At 39.2% G+C, this 17,531-nt stretch overlaps 1 protein-coding gene across 2 annotated transcripts in view; it reads left to right on the top strand.

Moving 5' to 3' along the window:
- LOC110861446 (ankyrin repeat and BTB/POZ domain-containing protein 2) overlaps positions 1–17,531 on the top strand; it is a 29,970-nt gene that overhangs the window by 5,681 nt on the left and 6,758 nt on the right. Inside the window, exons 2-9 of one of the 2 annotated variants that reach the window (XM_022110554.2) lie at positions 5,936–6,093; positions 12,116–13,629; positions 13,707–13,917; positions 14,009–14,354; positions 15,854–16,084; positions 16,964–17,045; positions 17,126–17,223; positions 17,353–17,478. In XM_022110554.2, the coding sequence (XP_021966246.1) occupies positions 6,002–6,093; positions 12,116–13,629; positions 13,707–13,917; positions 14,009–14,354; positions 15,854–16,084; positions 16,964–17,045; positions 17,126–17,223; positions 17,353–17,478 (2,700 nt within the window). In that variant the 5' untranslated portion in view covers positions 5,936–6,001. Of the gene's footprint in view, positions 1–5,935; positions 6,094–11,675; positions 11,696–12,115; positions 13,630–13,706; positions 13,918–14,008; positions 14,355–15,853; positions 16,085–16,963; positions 17,046–17,125; positions 17,224–17,352; positions 17,479–17,531 lie in introns of those variants that run through there. The other variant, XM_035844717.1, reaches the window with a different exon arrangement.

Raw genomic sequence — 17,531 nt, 5'->3', positions numbered from 1 at the left:
GAAATCGAAGCGAGAAATGCAGCACGCATGCAGAGTAGAAAAGCATGTGTAATAATATGTAGGAAGCTGGTGATAATAATTCCGTTAAAGGAAAAAATAAGTACACACGAATCGCCTTTATTCACATTCTATAAATCATTCAAAGAAAAAAATTGTTTATTATTTTATTATTTTCATTAATTTTTTTAAATAATGCAATAAACCACCTTCAAAGACAAGTTAGATATGTTTTAGCACATAATTTAGTTTTAACCATGCAGCTCAGTATTGAATCGTAAAAACTGACTAGTTTACATATGCAGAACTAGCTTTCACCAACCACTTTGCGTGCTGTACTGTATTTCACAAAAATGCGTTATTGTTTTTTTCCACCTTTAATAAGTGAATTTTTAAAAGTTTTAAAGCAATGATCACAATTGAAAAATGAAGAAATCTGATTTTCGCCTTCGCAATAAAAACATTAATTGATTTGACCCCAGTGACTGAGCTGAGAGTAAGTAATTGGCAGAGGCCTGACGCTGATTTTTGAATTTCAAACCAATCCATCTTCATCTCGTCGATTGCATGTATTTACTACCAACCAACCAACCAACCAATGTACATAATAAGCTGTAGAGTAATGTTGTATTGTTTCCTTGTTGTTGTTTGTGCATTTGGTTGGTTTGGGACACTGAAGCAGAAAACAACCAGTCCTTCATAAATCTTTCTCAAACATGCAACAAAATTTGAATCGATGCTCGATATTGAGTTTCATCAAGGAGCGTTGTTGCCCTGCGTTGAATTGAATTCCTCTCTGGTTTCTACTGCCACAAACAAATTGTACGTCTGAGGATTAAACATGCAATTAGCAACTTTTTAGCATATCTGAGTTGAAACCGGTAATTGATAAGGTACGAGGTTCGAATTTGACATTTGGTCATTTCTTGAGGCCACCATCCAAGCCTCCTTTAGATTTATTTATTGAGTAAACATCCATCTTCACGTGTGCATCCTCTTCTTGCATACTTTGAGTGGAGTGGATTTCCTCCATATAAATAATGCTAATATCCCCGATTAAACATGATTTACGACCTGAAACGTCACCCACGACTGGAATACACAATTTTCATAATTACTGCCAAGGACGCATGTTTAATCACCTGAATCATGATGGTTTTTCACAGAAATGTACCTAGAATTAGCATATTACGAACTTTACGAATAAAAATCGCGTATCTTGCTTGAAGTAAGTTTTTTAACGAAAAACAGGAGCTGGTCAACGCAGGCAGGGCACTTTTTGATTAAAATTTATTTATTTCTTTAAAAAAATTACTGACTGATCAACCCCAAGTTTCAGAAAATGTTGGAGGAATGTTAATAACTTCATCAACTTTGCACATTAGGCATTGTGTCCACTTGTTCGTCGGAGCAGGATAATGTCCAATATTTATTATACTTCATAACGCGTAATTCACATGTACACACACTTAATTTAATGTGTATGAGGCATTTGTGTGATTATCTATGAACAAGAATGAGGCTTTATTCGAGCTGGTTGGTGCAGTGCTACAGAATAAACAAGATAAGATGAAAAAATAATAAGAAGAAGAAGCAATCCACCACAACATAATTTTCGAAAGAGCAGATTTTACAAGTTCTACTGAAAATTCCCCAATGTACATATTTTCTCACATCTCTTCAAGTGGATACCTCATTATGCAAATAAGTGAAAATAAATAATTTTAATCTAGTAAACCATCCAGATTTAAGAAGCAGTGGATAATTCTCTTCTTCTCTTTAATCCCCGTTTGTTATTTCACTGCCTGCTATGACTAATTTCAAATTACACGAAAAACACGAAAAGTTTCAGGAATGTGAGGGCACTCACTCGTCTCAATTACTCAACAAATTACGAAAAGAATTTTAAAGGATTCCCACAATTTGCAGCAATTTGAATGCATTGACCACCAACTAATCAAGTTGGGAGGAGAATACTTGATGCCAATAACAAATTATAGGGAACATGCTCAAAGGGCTGGAGAAATAAGCGAGCAATTATGTCCAATTTGCAATTGGATGATATGATTTCACAATGTTGAGCGAGGCGGAGGCAAAAAGGCTGGCTTGCATCCATTGCAAGTTGTTCAGCGAAAAGTTGATGGAGATTTGCTCGAGTGGTGGATCAACTTGCATTATAATTCACGGGTCAAGTTAGCAAAAAAAAACAAGATGTTATTAAATTGAAAGCAATATGTCCATCAGATCAGAACAGAACTCCACCAGCATTCGTACATAAATGTCGGTTTTGGTTAAAAGTTGGTTCATCAAGGTTGGAAGTATAATGCACATTGTTGCCAGCAGCATCACTTTGCATTCTGCTGGTGTATTGGTTTTAAATGTGGATACTTCAAAGGTCTAGTTTTTCTTGATTTATTGGCCACGACCACTCCTATTGGCAAAAGTTCAGGGAAACGTCCATTGCCAATCAATAATCCCGTATCCTTCCTCTTCCCCTACGTATAGATGTAGGAGTCGTGTTAAATATGATGTTTGTACATATTCTCGAGAATAAAACGCTTATATCATCATATTTCTAAATATATTCGTGCTTTGTGGGGACTTATCCCAACCGGATCACCACGTTTCTAAAAATAAGACTGGTGCGTTTCTTTCTAATAATTATATGAGCCACGCATAAGCGTTTGTTGCCTGTCAGTCGCAACGTTTGGGGGAGGTTCTCGTTCCCAATTTCAATAAATATTTACAAGTTTCCAGAAAACTCCCTTAGAATTCTATACGACGCAATTGTTGGCATCGTATACATTTACAAAAGTATGCTTTGCATGATGAAAACAAAGAGTGTTTCTTCAAGTCAGATTTTCCTTTGGTTGAAATATCATCATCATCGCTCCTGGCTGGACAGGAACGAAAGAGGTTGCGAGATGAGATTAGTTCGAGGCGTAATCAACAAGATGAACTCCATCACCAGTCAATCCAGCTCAACTTTAGCTTTAATTGCATGCTACAAAAAGACTCCGTCGTCGCCACCGCTTTCATGCTTTGCTACCTGATCATGATCCTCTCATCCTCCTCGCACTCAAAATCTCTGTACGAGTGCACAAATCGTCTTGCATGCAAAATTAAACAAGCCATGTAGAAAAAAAAACTTTACAATGTGCTCAAATATGCATGAATGAGGGTGCTGGTGGGTGATTAAATAAGTGAGTGGAATTAACAGGGGTACAATTTTCGCACCCTCTAAAACTTCTGTACTACTGCGTTCATGTCCGTCCGTCTGTCTGTGAGAAGCTCTAGAGAGCCACCTGTAATGAGATAGGAGACAGGCAGGCAGAGATTCGCCATTGCCGTTCGCTATGTGACGAGCTTGAGAACTCTGATTTCCCTCTCCTCAAGAGAATCAAAGACAAGTAATAATTTGTTCTTCTTTTATAACAACTAATTAAAGATAAAATGCAATAAACTTTGATAGCGCATGCATGCAAACCAGGATTTGACTTTGAACGAGAGTTTGTTAGCAGATAAGATATTGCAGTACAACTTTTTTGTCGGACGGACGGACGACGACGACGAATTGATTGTTATTCTGCAGTGAATGCTCTTTATCGTCGTCATAACCGTAACTAAATTCAACTTTGGAAATTAACATTCGAGGCTTCCTCCCTTGCGGATAACATAAATGCTCGCAGATGATGACAAGAATAATATTGCGACCAAAAATCTAATGGGACGCTGAGCGATGTGATGTGATGTGTGCGGATGGAAGGAAAAGGGCAAGAATCGCAGTAAAAGCCCAACTTATATGCCGCAAGAGTCTGACTTATGATCGCCGGGGTGTTCCATCCAAGTCATTGACCATACGTATGCATAAAGATGATCCTTAAAATAAATTGACGTTCATCATGTCCTTCAATTCATTTAACTGCGTTGACATTCCATTCCACGGAATCAAAATAAAAAACAAAGGATTTTTATTAACAAGCAAGACCGGTTTGATTGACATAAACTTTTATTGTCAAATGTGTTTTGTGGAACACAACAACTGGACAAAGAAAGACCATCGTCGGTGCAAAAGTGGACTTTTTTTTACTTTGAAATGGATCATTTCAAGTTGCTGACGTGGGTTCGTCTTCTTCTAATCAAACCTGTTACCCAAGAATGACATTGTTTGATCTCTGCACTTGTAATTGGCTTAATGTTCGCCGAATGAATTTAGTATTTAATTAATTACGGCTGACAAAGTTCAGACGATAATTTCTAGTATAGAAAACATTATCCAAAATCTTCGAAGATCCAGGGCTCTCATAATATATTCCTCATGGTTTGTGGTGGAAATGGAGAGAATTTGTGCAGTAAATAATACAAGTAGTCATCCAGCAGGAAAGAAAATGTATCCTTTTATCGCATGATAATAATAATAATTCAATCTTACCGGATTCCAAGACGTGTATCAAGCTAGTGATTAAATTCTCAAAAATCAAAGATAAAATCAAATCAAACCTTGCATCCAATTTCTTTTCCAAACAATCAGCCAATAAACCGTTACAACGCATGTAACCAAGGGGTGAAAGGAGTGTCATACGTCAATGTGAATATCAAATTGTTCGAAAATTTGTTAAGATTGACACTTCTGACGTGTTTTCGACTTTTGTGACTTATTTGTGTCAAATTTAACAGTTGATAACCCTTATGTGACCTTTATATGACCTCTGAGGTCAAAATGGAGGTCACCATTGAATTCGGGGTTAAATTTCAGTTGAAATTGAAATAGATATGTCCTATGACCTTTACATGACCTCTGAGGTCAAAATGGAGGTCACCATTGAATTTGACATTGAAAAATAGTTAAAAATGACGTGTCACATGTCAAAACTGACAAGTGACACTTTTTCGTCACTTTTCGTCACCGTGACGATGTCATCGTCACAGGTGACGTCCAAACACAAAATGACATGAATTTTCGAATTCCTCATTGAAAAATAGTTAAAAATGATGTGTCACATGTCAAAACTGACAAGTGACACTTTTTCGTCACTTTTCGTCACTGTGACGATGTCATCGTCACAGGGGACGTCGTCAAAGTGTCCATCTTCGAACTTGTCCTGTCCCTTGACGTTAGGAGTTAACGTTCAAAATTTCAAGTCTCTATGTCTTTCCGTTCAAAAGTTATCGGAGCTACGGACAGACAGACGGACGGACGGACGGACGGACGGACGGACAGACAGACGGACATAACGATCTTATAAAGGGCTTTCACCCCTTAATAATGCTAATGAATAGACTGGCAAGTGGTAATTGGAGACTGACTTGAGATTCCTGGATGGAGGAGGATGAGTACACAACAAAGGCAACAATGTTACCTTTCGATGTGGTTAATGAGTTTTCCATCTCGTTTGCTTGAGACTTGTTCATCAGGACATTTAGTTATTTACTCATGACTTGCATGCGTTGCCCTTTCCACCGTTTCAAAACATGGCAAAGTACTTGTTTACACTACGTGCTTGCTGCCAATGGGAAGGTCATCGTATCTTTGTCGAAAAAAATATATATGCGTAAGAAATGGTCGTCCGCCATCCACCCATAAATAAATCAAAGTGACAGCAATAAAATGAAACGAGAACTATAAAAATTGGTGGCCAATCGTGTCATTTTGGCGAATAGTTGGTTTATTGTAGGAGGGAAACAGACAGACAGACAAGTCAGACAACATGACGAAATGCACTTTTCTGTGACAACTTGTCCTTTTGCAGAGGTGTGGCTGAGACAATTAACTAATTGTTGTGTCTGTCATGGGTGCTAACAAATTTACGTTGGCGTATGTGGGAATTTCAACGATGAAACTGTAACAAATCACCTTCATCATCTTGCACGTACAATGTATTAGCTGAAAAATAGACCTAAATCAACTCATCACTTATTCATTATTTGGCTTTTTAAGGTTGAGAGTGCTGTCTGAACATGAAGATCCTATAAACTGAGCGCATAACAACGAGTGCATCCAAAAATGAGCGGAGTTACACCCCCACAACCCATCGCAGACTTTCCAGACCACCCTTACGTCCGAAATGAGGACATTATCCGTCCCAAACCAAGAAGGTAACAAACAGACTTTTGTACTATTTATTTTTCTATGTGTATTTACATTGATTGCGGTGGATTTTAATTGGTGCCACGAATGCACCTGTCGCTATTTATAGAAATCTGTACGAATTCTAACACGTAGATTTCATTTCATTTCATAAGCAACATTGCTGCTCACAATAATCTTAATTCCTGTCGTTCATTAATCAATGTCAAACCGTAATGTTTGAATTATTTGTAATTATCATTTCATCTTATGTATTCCACGCTCCACCCTCGTGGTTGGTGCGAAGAAGCAATTAGCCCAGAATTCCTGTACCAATTACTCTCATTAGTTATCATCAGTGCAAAATTGTCCATTAAAGGACGGGTTGTTTATGAACATTGAAAAGGAAACGATAACCATGGGAGGTCGGCCAGGAGGAGGATACAGCGATTCAAATTCCACAAGACACACAATGCGCCAAGAATTTGATAATTATGTTGATATTCTTGTCTTCATTTTAATTGTTTTGCTAATTTCTTCATATCTCGAATTGCTATCTCAAATTAAACTACTTTTGTTGTTTTAATGTCTCCATATTTATTTTATTGGGTCGATTTCAACCGTGGCTGAGAAAATATGGGGCTAATCTTCATTAGTGAAAGTTCCTTTGACGAGAAACTCTGGGTTAATTTTCATGCTTAGACAATTTTACGGCAAGAATAAGTCTGCATATTAACAATTTATTGTTAATCACAGGGAAAACAGATTAGTGCACGTTTGCAGATGTGGTGACGAATTTGGCATCAAAAATAAATTATCCATTGTTCAGCCGATTTAGCCTGTATGCATGTACATATGTACATACTCGTAGATGCAATTATGCACATGTACATAGCTGGCTATTGATAGGAGTGAGTTCACGGGGAGGGCTTGGAATAATGATTATTCGAGTGATTGAACTTGAGGCATTGATACGTGATACCCATTGTGCGAACATTATTTAAGCGAAATCACTCAAACTTATTATTTGCATGTTGTAGCCATAACCATAACTGAAAGGCATAGGATACTCGTTTACCAAGTATACGCATAGGAGGGTATCGGGTAATTATTGGGTTATTAACTTCTAATGAGCTGTTGTTCCCCCTGTACAACTGTAAAGCCAATGCAAAACAGTGATCAAGTGCTGATCGTCGTAAAAGGATTCACCCATTGATTCATAGGAATACATTGTTGTCGTGCATACGACAATATCTTACTACACATCACGCTCTTGCTGTTTTTGGGTGCAGTGATCAATTTAGATGCAGACCGGGTGTGAAATATCTGAGCAGTACATAAATATCTGGATTTTAGACATTGGGTAGCTACTCGCTCACTAAGAAATTGTTTAATCTATTGATAGTCCTGTTCGAAGTCGGGTTTAAGCACTTTACTACAGATTTACATGCAAAAATGGGCAGCGAGTAATTATACAAGTGTAGATACGTACGTGTGTAGAGGTTGACCTTTGCTGGGGCGGTGGTTTTTTAAAAAATTAACCTCGAAACCAAACCCAACCCATTGAATTCCTTTGATATTTATTTCATGCTTATTTTTATTAAGATTTCTAAAACCTTAGGTTAGAGTATTTAAATCTATGAGATGATTGTCAGCTACTAAAATTAAATTGGTTACATTTTGTAACACTTGATAGCATCACTCATAGCGTGAGTGTATGTAAATAAAGTTTGAATAGTACAAAGCTCGCTGCATATTTAAGCAAGTATCTCGAATACATGGACCTATTGTCACTTGAGTCATGGGCGAATTCTCAAGTTTTTGTGATAGCATCTCGGCTGATGACACTTTCGATTTGGGATTTAAATGCGAAATGAAAAGTGACGTGGTGAACAACCACCCCGGTATCGTGCACATGTATTTCTTTCGTTTGGTGTCGAATTTCTTGTCTGACAACAATTGCTGCCAAGACTTGGTCCGATAATGTCCAATTATCTCGCTAAATAAATGTAAAAGTGACGAAAACGTGGTTCACCAAATGTGTGACAAGTGACAATTATTGACATCTCGAGAAATGAGGCATCATCGTATGCATAGACGCATACGCATTTCAATTTCATGTAATTCGATCCCAAAAGTATTCAGTCATTCCTTCCGTGGGTGGTTCGAAGCGGAATTATTTTATTGATCAAGTGTGACTGCAATGATAAATAAGTGATTTTATTAGCGTCGAGACGATTGCAATTATGATTAAATTTGTGCGTGGCTCGCGTTATTTGCATTTTGCATATAAAAAATTTACATTTATTGCCAGTTTCCGCCAACTTTTTTTGTGTCGACATCACACTTTCCTGATTTAAAAAATGTGGATGTAAAGCTTTAACTGCATTCCCGTTAAGAAATATTTTTATTTTTCTCTCATTCCTTCATCATGTGCATTATGCATCATTGTCAGAAAAATGTGAAGTTATTATTGTCCCTATAAAATGAGATATAAAGTCGTAAATATGACATTTATGGCAAATGAAGTAAACCTGAGTAAACAAGCTGACAATTCTTGAACTATTAAAATGCACAATTAGTATTTCTCTCTGGTGTAATAAAAATTTGAATGCTCTTTTGAACTCTGATCTTTGCGAGAATCAATGTAATCAGGAATTTAGATCTTGGTTTTACATTTCACAGTTACGGTTTACAACCTACTTAATTGAATACCAATGATTTTTTTAAAAAGAAGTTACCATACATAATTCTGGTACAATACTTGGCTTGAAAATTGTGAGCACAACATTCATTATGTCCTTTCATGGAATCAGCAACATTAAATAAATAAGATACTTACATAAATAAGTAAATCAGTAAAAAAAGAAAATAATTTTTTACGATAGTGACGTGAACCTGAATCGATTCCGTTATTCTTCACTTTTACATTTGTTTTGTAAATGACCATTTTTCAAGTCCACTTAATTAAATTGTTATGTAATGTAACTGTGCATGTGTTGAACTAAATGGAGCCATGTCTTTCTCTTGATTCGTGTTGAAATTTCGTGACTCTGTTGTCCTTGTATCCTTCCTCCTCCCATTGTCCTTACGATTCATGCCATGCAAGAACGTCCTTCCGTCTGTGAAACCGTTCAGAGGAATCGTCTGAATTATGTGAGCTCGGAGAGTGCAGCCGATTAGACGAACTGGTCAGTCACGACGAGGCCATTCAATATTGCTGAATGTGCAAAATATGATTATTGGATTTTAAGAAAAGTTGAACGACGACCGAGCTCATTACTGCGCGTGTTAAGGGACATCATTCAAATTCAAACCTAATTATCACGTTCGTTCGACTGACGCTTGTTCAGAATCGAGAGAATCGGAGACGTGTAATCTTATTAAAAAGTGTACCAGGCTGAAGTTGGTCTTGATTGCATTCCATTTTACAAGAGTTCAGATCATCTTCGGATCGCATACGTATAAAACTGGTATTCTCTACCACCGGTCAGTTGGTTCTGCATACATAGCATGAAGCGTAGCTAATACATATGTATGCAAGTATTCTAGCCAATTCTCATTACTATGCAAATATTTATGGTGTGTAATTCAGTCCAATTCCAATTCACCATTTTTTTATCTATAAGTGACCCAGAGTGGAAGAGCCGAGAGGGCTGAAGTCGCAGACTGATTGACCCCGCCATGTCAATTCCTAGCAGTCACAACAATCAACAAGAGACGATTTTGCATACAAAGTTGACTTTGTTTATTACTCTGCATAGTTTTAATTGTTTTTTTTTTAAGAATACGATCCTTAGAGTCCCGCATGTGAGTATTTTGACTGATTGGAGCTACGTCCACGGTCTGGTTGAAGGTTAGGTCTGGGAGGTTGAGGTCGCCTGTCAAGTCTGTTTGAGTTTGCAGACTGCGTCGATGAACTGAGACAATGGCCAAGTAATTATCTCCTCTTCGGAGAAGTGTTATTAAAATGATGAAAGTTCACCCATCAGAATGTAAATGTGGTTACAGTGTGGTGGCCGCTTCGGTAGGCATCTCATCAGTTTCTTACTTCCTTGACTTACGGAATAGGACGACTTGCATGGTCACTGCAATAATGCAATATATGTATTTATGCTGATGTACATATAAACCATGCAATCATGCAAAACATGACTAGCAATTTTGCAAAGTCGAGTTATTTCTTTTTCAGTCAAACCTCTTTTCAAGCAGGTGTTAAGAGCCACTTGGTTGGACTATTATATCATTTTCTGACTAAAAACGTGTAATTTCAATAATCTGGGACAGGTGAAGGCGTTGGTTTTCCGAATTTTATACAGAAAATTGTGATAAACCCAACTATTCAGATGCAATTATGGAACTGGTTCAAATCTCGTAACTGCTTAAGTAGTTACCTATTTATTTGCATGCTGTTTGAATGAATTCCATTTTGTCCAGTATTTCAATAGGCCAATTGGTTTGTCCATCACCCTTTCTGCAGGTGTCAAATTAGATGTCAGTCGAGCAATTTGCATTCTTCACTTTTTTATCATATCGGGCAAACATGTTATTAATTTAACGATGGAACTGGAGATCTTGAACAAATATGCAAAATACTTTAAATGTGCTAGATCTTCATCTTTATGACGGCGTGTCGTGTTATCCTGCCACATACATTCATTGGCGTCCATTTTCTTTACAATGGGACATGTTTTGCACGGCTTAATTTACTTTAGTGGAAATAATAATTTCCTACTTTTCTATTCTAATTACCGCTCGGCGAATAATTTATAACTTGTTGTTTGTTCATCGATAAAAGATTAAATTGTCGTTACAATTTTTATTAGGCACGCTTACAACATGGTTTATTAGCGGTAACTAAAAGTCGTATCTGCCAAATGGCTCAAAGAAACGGGCAAGTGTATAGCATGACACGAGTAAGAATGCCACACGTACATCCGGTTTGGTACTGTGGCACTCCTTTAATTGCAGCACAAAGGGAAGTAGTCAGGCCGTGGCTGGTAAAAATGGTGAAGAATTTTAAGAATGTTCCTACCAAAGGTAAATGATACACTACATAAGCCTCACATTGGTCATATGGTAGTTCTTCACTTGTGTTATTGGTCACAGGGAAAAAATCATTCAAAAAACGGGTAATTAAGTGAGCTTTGTTTTATGTGCACTTGACGATTGTGCAGGAGAGCAACGCAAGTATTATGACCAAAGTGGATTACGAAGATGGTGGAGCATATGCAGATATTGCAATTTTGCAGTGCACAGAAAAACGAGTGGCTTGAGGGCTTTCTCTCGCCACCGGTAGCAGAAGCAATTATAATATTCACAGGCAGAGCAGTGCTAGAATCATCCGGGGTACTTACATACTTATCAACAATACACATGTACCATTCATACAACAACACAACCAACCAGCCCTAATTTGGATGGGAATCACTTTGTATAATTTACGACATATTTTATTAGAGAAAATGCAGATTAGTTTGGTTGTGTGGGGGCGTGTTCACTTTTTGTAATTACTTTATGATGTGGTTTTTGTGCAAAGAAAAACAGGAGACAGCTCGGACGAGATACGGTATTAAATACTTACAACGAGGCCTTTGGGAAGTTTAGCAACTCATTTCTTTTCTGAGGAAGGTAATTAGTTGAAATTTGCGCTATCAGTGTCTTATGATTATTAATATTGTTTCATTTATTCGCGTCGTTGATTTGATATTCCCTCAGTCGCTGCACATTTTTGAAGCTTAACACAACGCGTATTCTATTTATTTAGAGGATAGCATTATGTGAATTTATCTTGTATCGAGGTTCCATCCATGCAAAATATTTGGTAGCTTGCGTTTTCCAATAATAACTTGAGTATAATTAAGAATGGCAACACCATCAGAGCATTCGCCGATCCTGAGATTGGTCAGGTACAAAAGAATAAAAATAATTGATTGAACACGAGAATTCGCGAGGTGTGAGTTGGTGTTCGAGGTGTGAATGGAACCCATCGAATTTTATGAGCTATAAATAATTGCAACGACCGTGTTTAATTTTTAAATTAATTTTCAGACTCGTGGACATGCGAAGATCTGCCCTGGGACCTGATTTGTCTTTGCAATTTTCCTCACCCGGAGCTTCATCCCCCAAAATGGAGGGCCTTGGACCGCACAATAATAATCTAAGTTTATTATCCTCCTCATCACACGCTTTCGTGGCTCAATTGCCACCCATTCTCCCTGCAAAGCCGTTTGGAAACGCGGGAGGACATTTCACGCCGTTGGGACACCACACAGAGTCGTCCTCAGCGTCGCTTCAGAACACTTCTCAACAACAACTGCTCGGGAAATCCTTGCTGAATCGAGCAGCCAACACCAACAGTACAGGACTAATCATGTCCTCCAAATTGAACAATCACCAACAACGACCTCAATCAGAGTCCCCACTTTATCTTCATATGGCGCAAAACCAACACCTGAATCAACAAGTGTCCCCCTCCTACAACAAATCATTCGGTCTGATGAAAGGGTTCGGTCTGAATCAGAGGTCAGTGCCCAATTTGCCCCAGTTGTTGCAACCCCTGAGTCTCAACAACAACAATATGTACACCCCCACACCCACTCCGGGACACCAACAACCAGCCAGAGGTGGCCAAGGGCTGAACAATGTGAACTCCCCACAACGACGACTCTTTCTCTCCCCACAACCCAACGAGACGAGTCCTCGGTGCAGGATACCCGTCAGCTCCTCCACCACGTTTGGGGGCAGCAGTGGGAACATTTTGAATGACGCCGAGGACGACGATGGGAACATGCCGTATTACTCGGAACTCACTCTATCGCCACCCAAATTAAGTCCTGGTTTTATGCCGGTTCATATGAGTGGAGGATTTCCTTCAGTACAAAACCAGGGTCAACAAGGTCCCATCATGGCTCATCCAGGACAAAAACCCCGCGTTCGTGTCGAATGGAAAAGTGTGGAAAATTTGCAAAAACACAATGGACCCAGATTAACAACGACGCACAATGACATTGACATCAACGGAGGACCTTCCCAACACGTGTACAACTCTCCAGTTCATAGTAATAATCACAATAGTAATAATAGTTCGAGTGGCGGTGGTGGTGGTGGCTCAAACAAAAGTTTCCAAAGAGAAAGTTTCCGACTGAGTCATGCATCGCCCATTGCTTCATCAACTCCAGTTGGGTTTGGATTTGAGGACAACAAGATTGAGAGGCCCGAAAAGAGTCCAGAATATGACAGGATCAAGACACCCAGTGAAATTGCTCAAGAGATGAAGGAACGGTTTGCCAATAACTTGGAGAGTGTTCACTACGTGGAACCAAATCCACCCAAAAACACCAATCTCAATCTTCCCAACAACAACAACAGCAGTGGCACTGGCAGCGCAAATAAGGGTGTGACTGCGACAAATAATACGCTTAATACGACTCTCAACCACTTGGGTAAAAATGAGACGGACTGCAACTCATTAGGAAGAAGTTCCACTTCGGATGGGGATTTTGGAACGTTGGGAGGATCAACGGGAGGCGGAGATTGCAACAACATGTACACCGTCGATGCGGGTAAGTCTACTGGATTATACAGAACTTGAGAATAATTTGCATGCACTTGCTGATGTTCACTAATAATTCTGTTACAGGATCTACTCCGTCTTCTGTTCGTAATAAATCTCGTCATTCCGCTCCTTCGTCTAAATTAAAGTCCCGACGAAAGAATATTTTGCACAACCTGAATTCAGAAGAAATGCGATTACTCAATTCCGGGGGTGGAAATGGCCCCAAGCAAATTGTTAATTCGAACAACACTGGGACTGGAGGGAGCTCTTCTGATGGTTCCTCTGGCCATGCCAGGTAATACTTCTTGAATCACACTAATAATAAAGCTACCAATACTAAATACCTATGAGGTTTAAAACTACGAATTTTATTATGAAACCACCAGCATGTCAGATAGTCAAACGAGCGGGTCTCCACCTGCAGAGTATGTTTCCATTTCCGGGGCACCGTCAAATCTGGCTTCGACAAACAATGCCGCTTCTCCTGGAAATGTGTCGAGTGGTTACAAATCAGTGCTTAAATCAGTGCCAGAAGACGAGACTCATAACGGAAGCAATGCTTCTGGACTCAACTCATCAGCAGCAGCCGCAGTGATCACCACCACGTCTCCAGGCCGAGTACCAATCGTCCTAGGAAGCGAAAAGAGTGCAAACTGGGACAGAAAAAGTTTGGACACTTCGATTGGGTCAGGGAGCAAAAAGTCGTCCCGGTCGACAAGGCACAGGAACAAAGTAAGTTTCCCAATACATTAGTCCAAAATATGTTAATTAGTGCCACAGCTTTCATACTTAAAACTGGCCAACTATGCACACACAGTTTTTTTAGAGCTCTGGCAATTAGCGAGAGTACAATACGCAAAGAAAATGGAGTCTTCATAATAAATCTTTTTTTACACCCAATTGATAATCGTCCTTAGAAAATGCAGGGAATACAGAAACTGTTGAATGAATAATCTGACAACATTGTACGTACATACGTTTAAGTTGCATCCGTCTCATAAATTTAAACAATGGGCCCTTTACAGAACAAACGGTGTAATTTTTAGTATAAAATATGCTCAGTGCTAAATAAATAGGACGAAGAATCCTCCTTGCTTTTAGACTTGTGAACGTGTGAATGGATTGTAGTGATGATTCCCCACAGTTTAGAATTATTGTGGCGACTAAATATTTAACAAAGATGCGATACAAGGTTAGGGCCGACACAGCAGGACCCCACCACCACCACCACTTCCAGCACTCCCCTCCTGCATCTAACCATGTGCGAAGCAATGATATGGAGAATTTAAATTTCGATTGTTCCCAAGTCTCATCTCCTCCACAAATCTTCACCACCTCGCCTCACCCCTTGAGTCCTACTGCTCAGATCATGGTTCACAAGATAGTACATACGAAATGTTATGGAAGACATGGAACGCATGTTAATGATAATCAGTTATGTAACCGATTCCACAGGCGAAAGTTTAATTTATTTGTTTGATGTGGAATTTGTGGAGCTTTATGAAAAGATACTGGAAACTAAAATAAGGGTTTCGTGCCGACAGTCAAACAAGTCTTTTACTTCAAACACAATGGTTCCAGAGAAAGACGTTCCCATTCCTGGTTAGCCTTTTTGCGCAAGACGAGGCAAGCTAAGAAAATTATTGAAGTTCGGCTATCGTGTTTAGATGTACGCACATTATATCCGCTCGAAAACCTTGTGTATTGAACTTTATTATGTGAGCATACATGTATTATGTAGGCATTTTCTTTACTTTTATGACTCCTTTTTTGGCATAATGACATGAATTATGTCCCCCACTGACTGAAATTCCTTTGCGCTCCTTTTCGGTTTCATCGTCTTTACTGTTATTGTCAAATTAACTTTTAGCTCAAGTGACGGATGATGGTGATGAGGGATGCATGCATGCGGGTGAACTGGTCTTGAACAAGTGTCCACCTAATTGGCAGTAAAATCAAATGAAAGATAAAATGTAGAACATAAGCAGGGACAGCTTCTGGAATATCCCGACGAGTTTTGAGTTGAAGTTCAACTTGACACGAAAATTGATCATCCCACCTGTTGCGTTATATGTGGTTCTGTTACCTTGTGAGCATTTCGGCCTGTATGCAGCATTTTATGTCATGATAAATGCTGGACTCTTTTGGGAGCGTTGCAAGTTTTTATGAGTCCGATAGCCCACAGTGGCTGATTACCATCTAAATAATAATGTCCTTCATGTCCACTACAGGAACCCATCTTGCTGAGCAATGGGAACAGCGGGCTGGAGGACATCAAGCAAGCGATTGAGCAGCTAACGCTCAGGTCGTCCCACGGTGGAGGGGGTGGTCACCTGAGGGAGTCGGGCCACCACTCCTCCTACTCCACCTCAACCTACTCCTCCATGAGTGGGAGTGAGTGCGATCGACACCGACGACCTCACGTCATCCGATACTCCAGTCACGACACCATCAACACCCAGGTAAATAGATTTATGCTAATTAAGTATTATGCTTCACAAACCATCCATTCAAACTCTTGGTGTAGGCTCATTCCTTAATTATGGTCGAAAATAAGCAGTTTTTTCTAGTTCATCGAGATAGATGAGCAGGATGACAGCTAATCATGACAGTTATCTCATAAACGGCCAGCAATATGGGATGCGGGTCCCATATTGGTTTGTTTTTGAGATGTGCTGATGAGTTATTGTCTTGCGGATAAGTTACAGATTCAATTTATTCGTTAATTGATTTTCCTTTTATGGTCGACTGACGTGGCAAAAATTTGGGTGACCTGACCTTTGAGACTTTTCAAACTGTTCGTTTTGTATCTACGGATAAATCTCATCGGCTCGAGGATGATGAACCTGAGCTTTTACGACATTCAGTGCAGGAATGCGGCTACTGGAATTTGTAGCGTAATTGCATTATGATTGAACATGTTTTCGCCATTACTTGCATCAACAACACAATCAACTCGGAGCAAGGAAGGTTGATTTGATTGGAGATATGTAGCTCTCGCTTTGAGAATCCTTCCTTCGTTGACCGTCAGGTTTCAGATGAAATTCCGTAATAAATCGAAACCTGTAATTACCTCGACTCGCTTCAAGTCGGACAAGATGAGGCTACTACAAAATCTCTCATGCTTAAACGTCCAGATGTACATACATGCATACGTACGTACAGATCTCATGTACTGATCTATGTGAAAATCCTACTTCTACAACCTTTTCAACGGTGTCGGCACTCTTATGTACTCATAATTAAAATCAGAGCCCAATTTCATGAAACATGTGCCACGATATTTAGGAAGACTGGGTTAATTCCTGTTCTATAATGTCCACAATTTTTAAACTGTGTAGGTGACATCAGCCGATGAATTCGTGTGGGTGGACTCGCACAGTCGTCTCGTTGAACTCCAGAACATTCCGTGGACAAATCAGGGTCCGTACATAAATACAACAAACTTTTTCATACGACAAAACGGTGTAATTAATATTTTATTGAAACATCAACCATTTTAGAAATCCTCAAAGTTGTTGAAAAGAGCTCCAAGCTTCGCGACAATCTGGAGCGCATTTCAATGGAGACTGTTCCTCGAGTGTCGTACCTGCTTCAAAGGGTAAGACGACGATGATTAACGTTATGTAATGCGTAAAGTGTAATAAGTTTACGTCGTGAAAAATAAGTTGGTAATTTTTAAATTCTGTGAACTTAAAACGAACGAATCCCCATGTTTATGTCCATTAAGGCGTTGGTGAGGGTGGCTCGAGAGACGCAGCGTTTTGGAAAACCGTCAGGATTTTGCTCAAAACAAGAAGTCTCGTCTGCCCTCAAAATTGTTCTCTCTCCTGCTTTGGCCGACTCCTGCTCAAAGGTATCAATTTTCGTGTTTGATTTGGATTAAAAAAATCAAATTGCATTATAAAT

The sequence above is a fragment of the Folsomia candida genome, unplaced genomic scaffold (genome assembly GCF_002217175.1).
Source record: "Folsomia candida strain VU population unplaced genomic scaffold, ASM221717v1 Fcan01_Sc042, whole genome shotgun sequence".
NCBI lineage: Eukaryota > Metazoa > Arthropoda > Collembola > Entomobryomorpha > Isotomidae > Folsomia > Folsomia candida.
The sequence above is the reverse complement of the archived record's forward strand: the minus strand, read 5'-3'. Positions and strand labels throughout refer to the sequence as shown.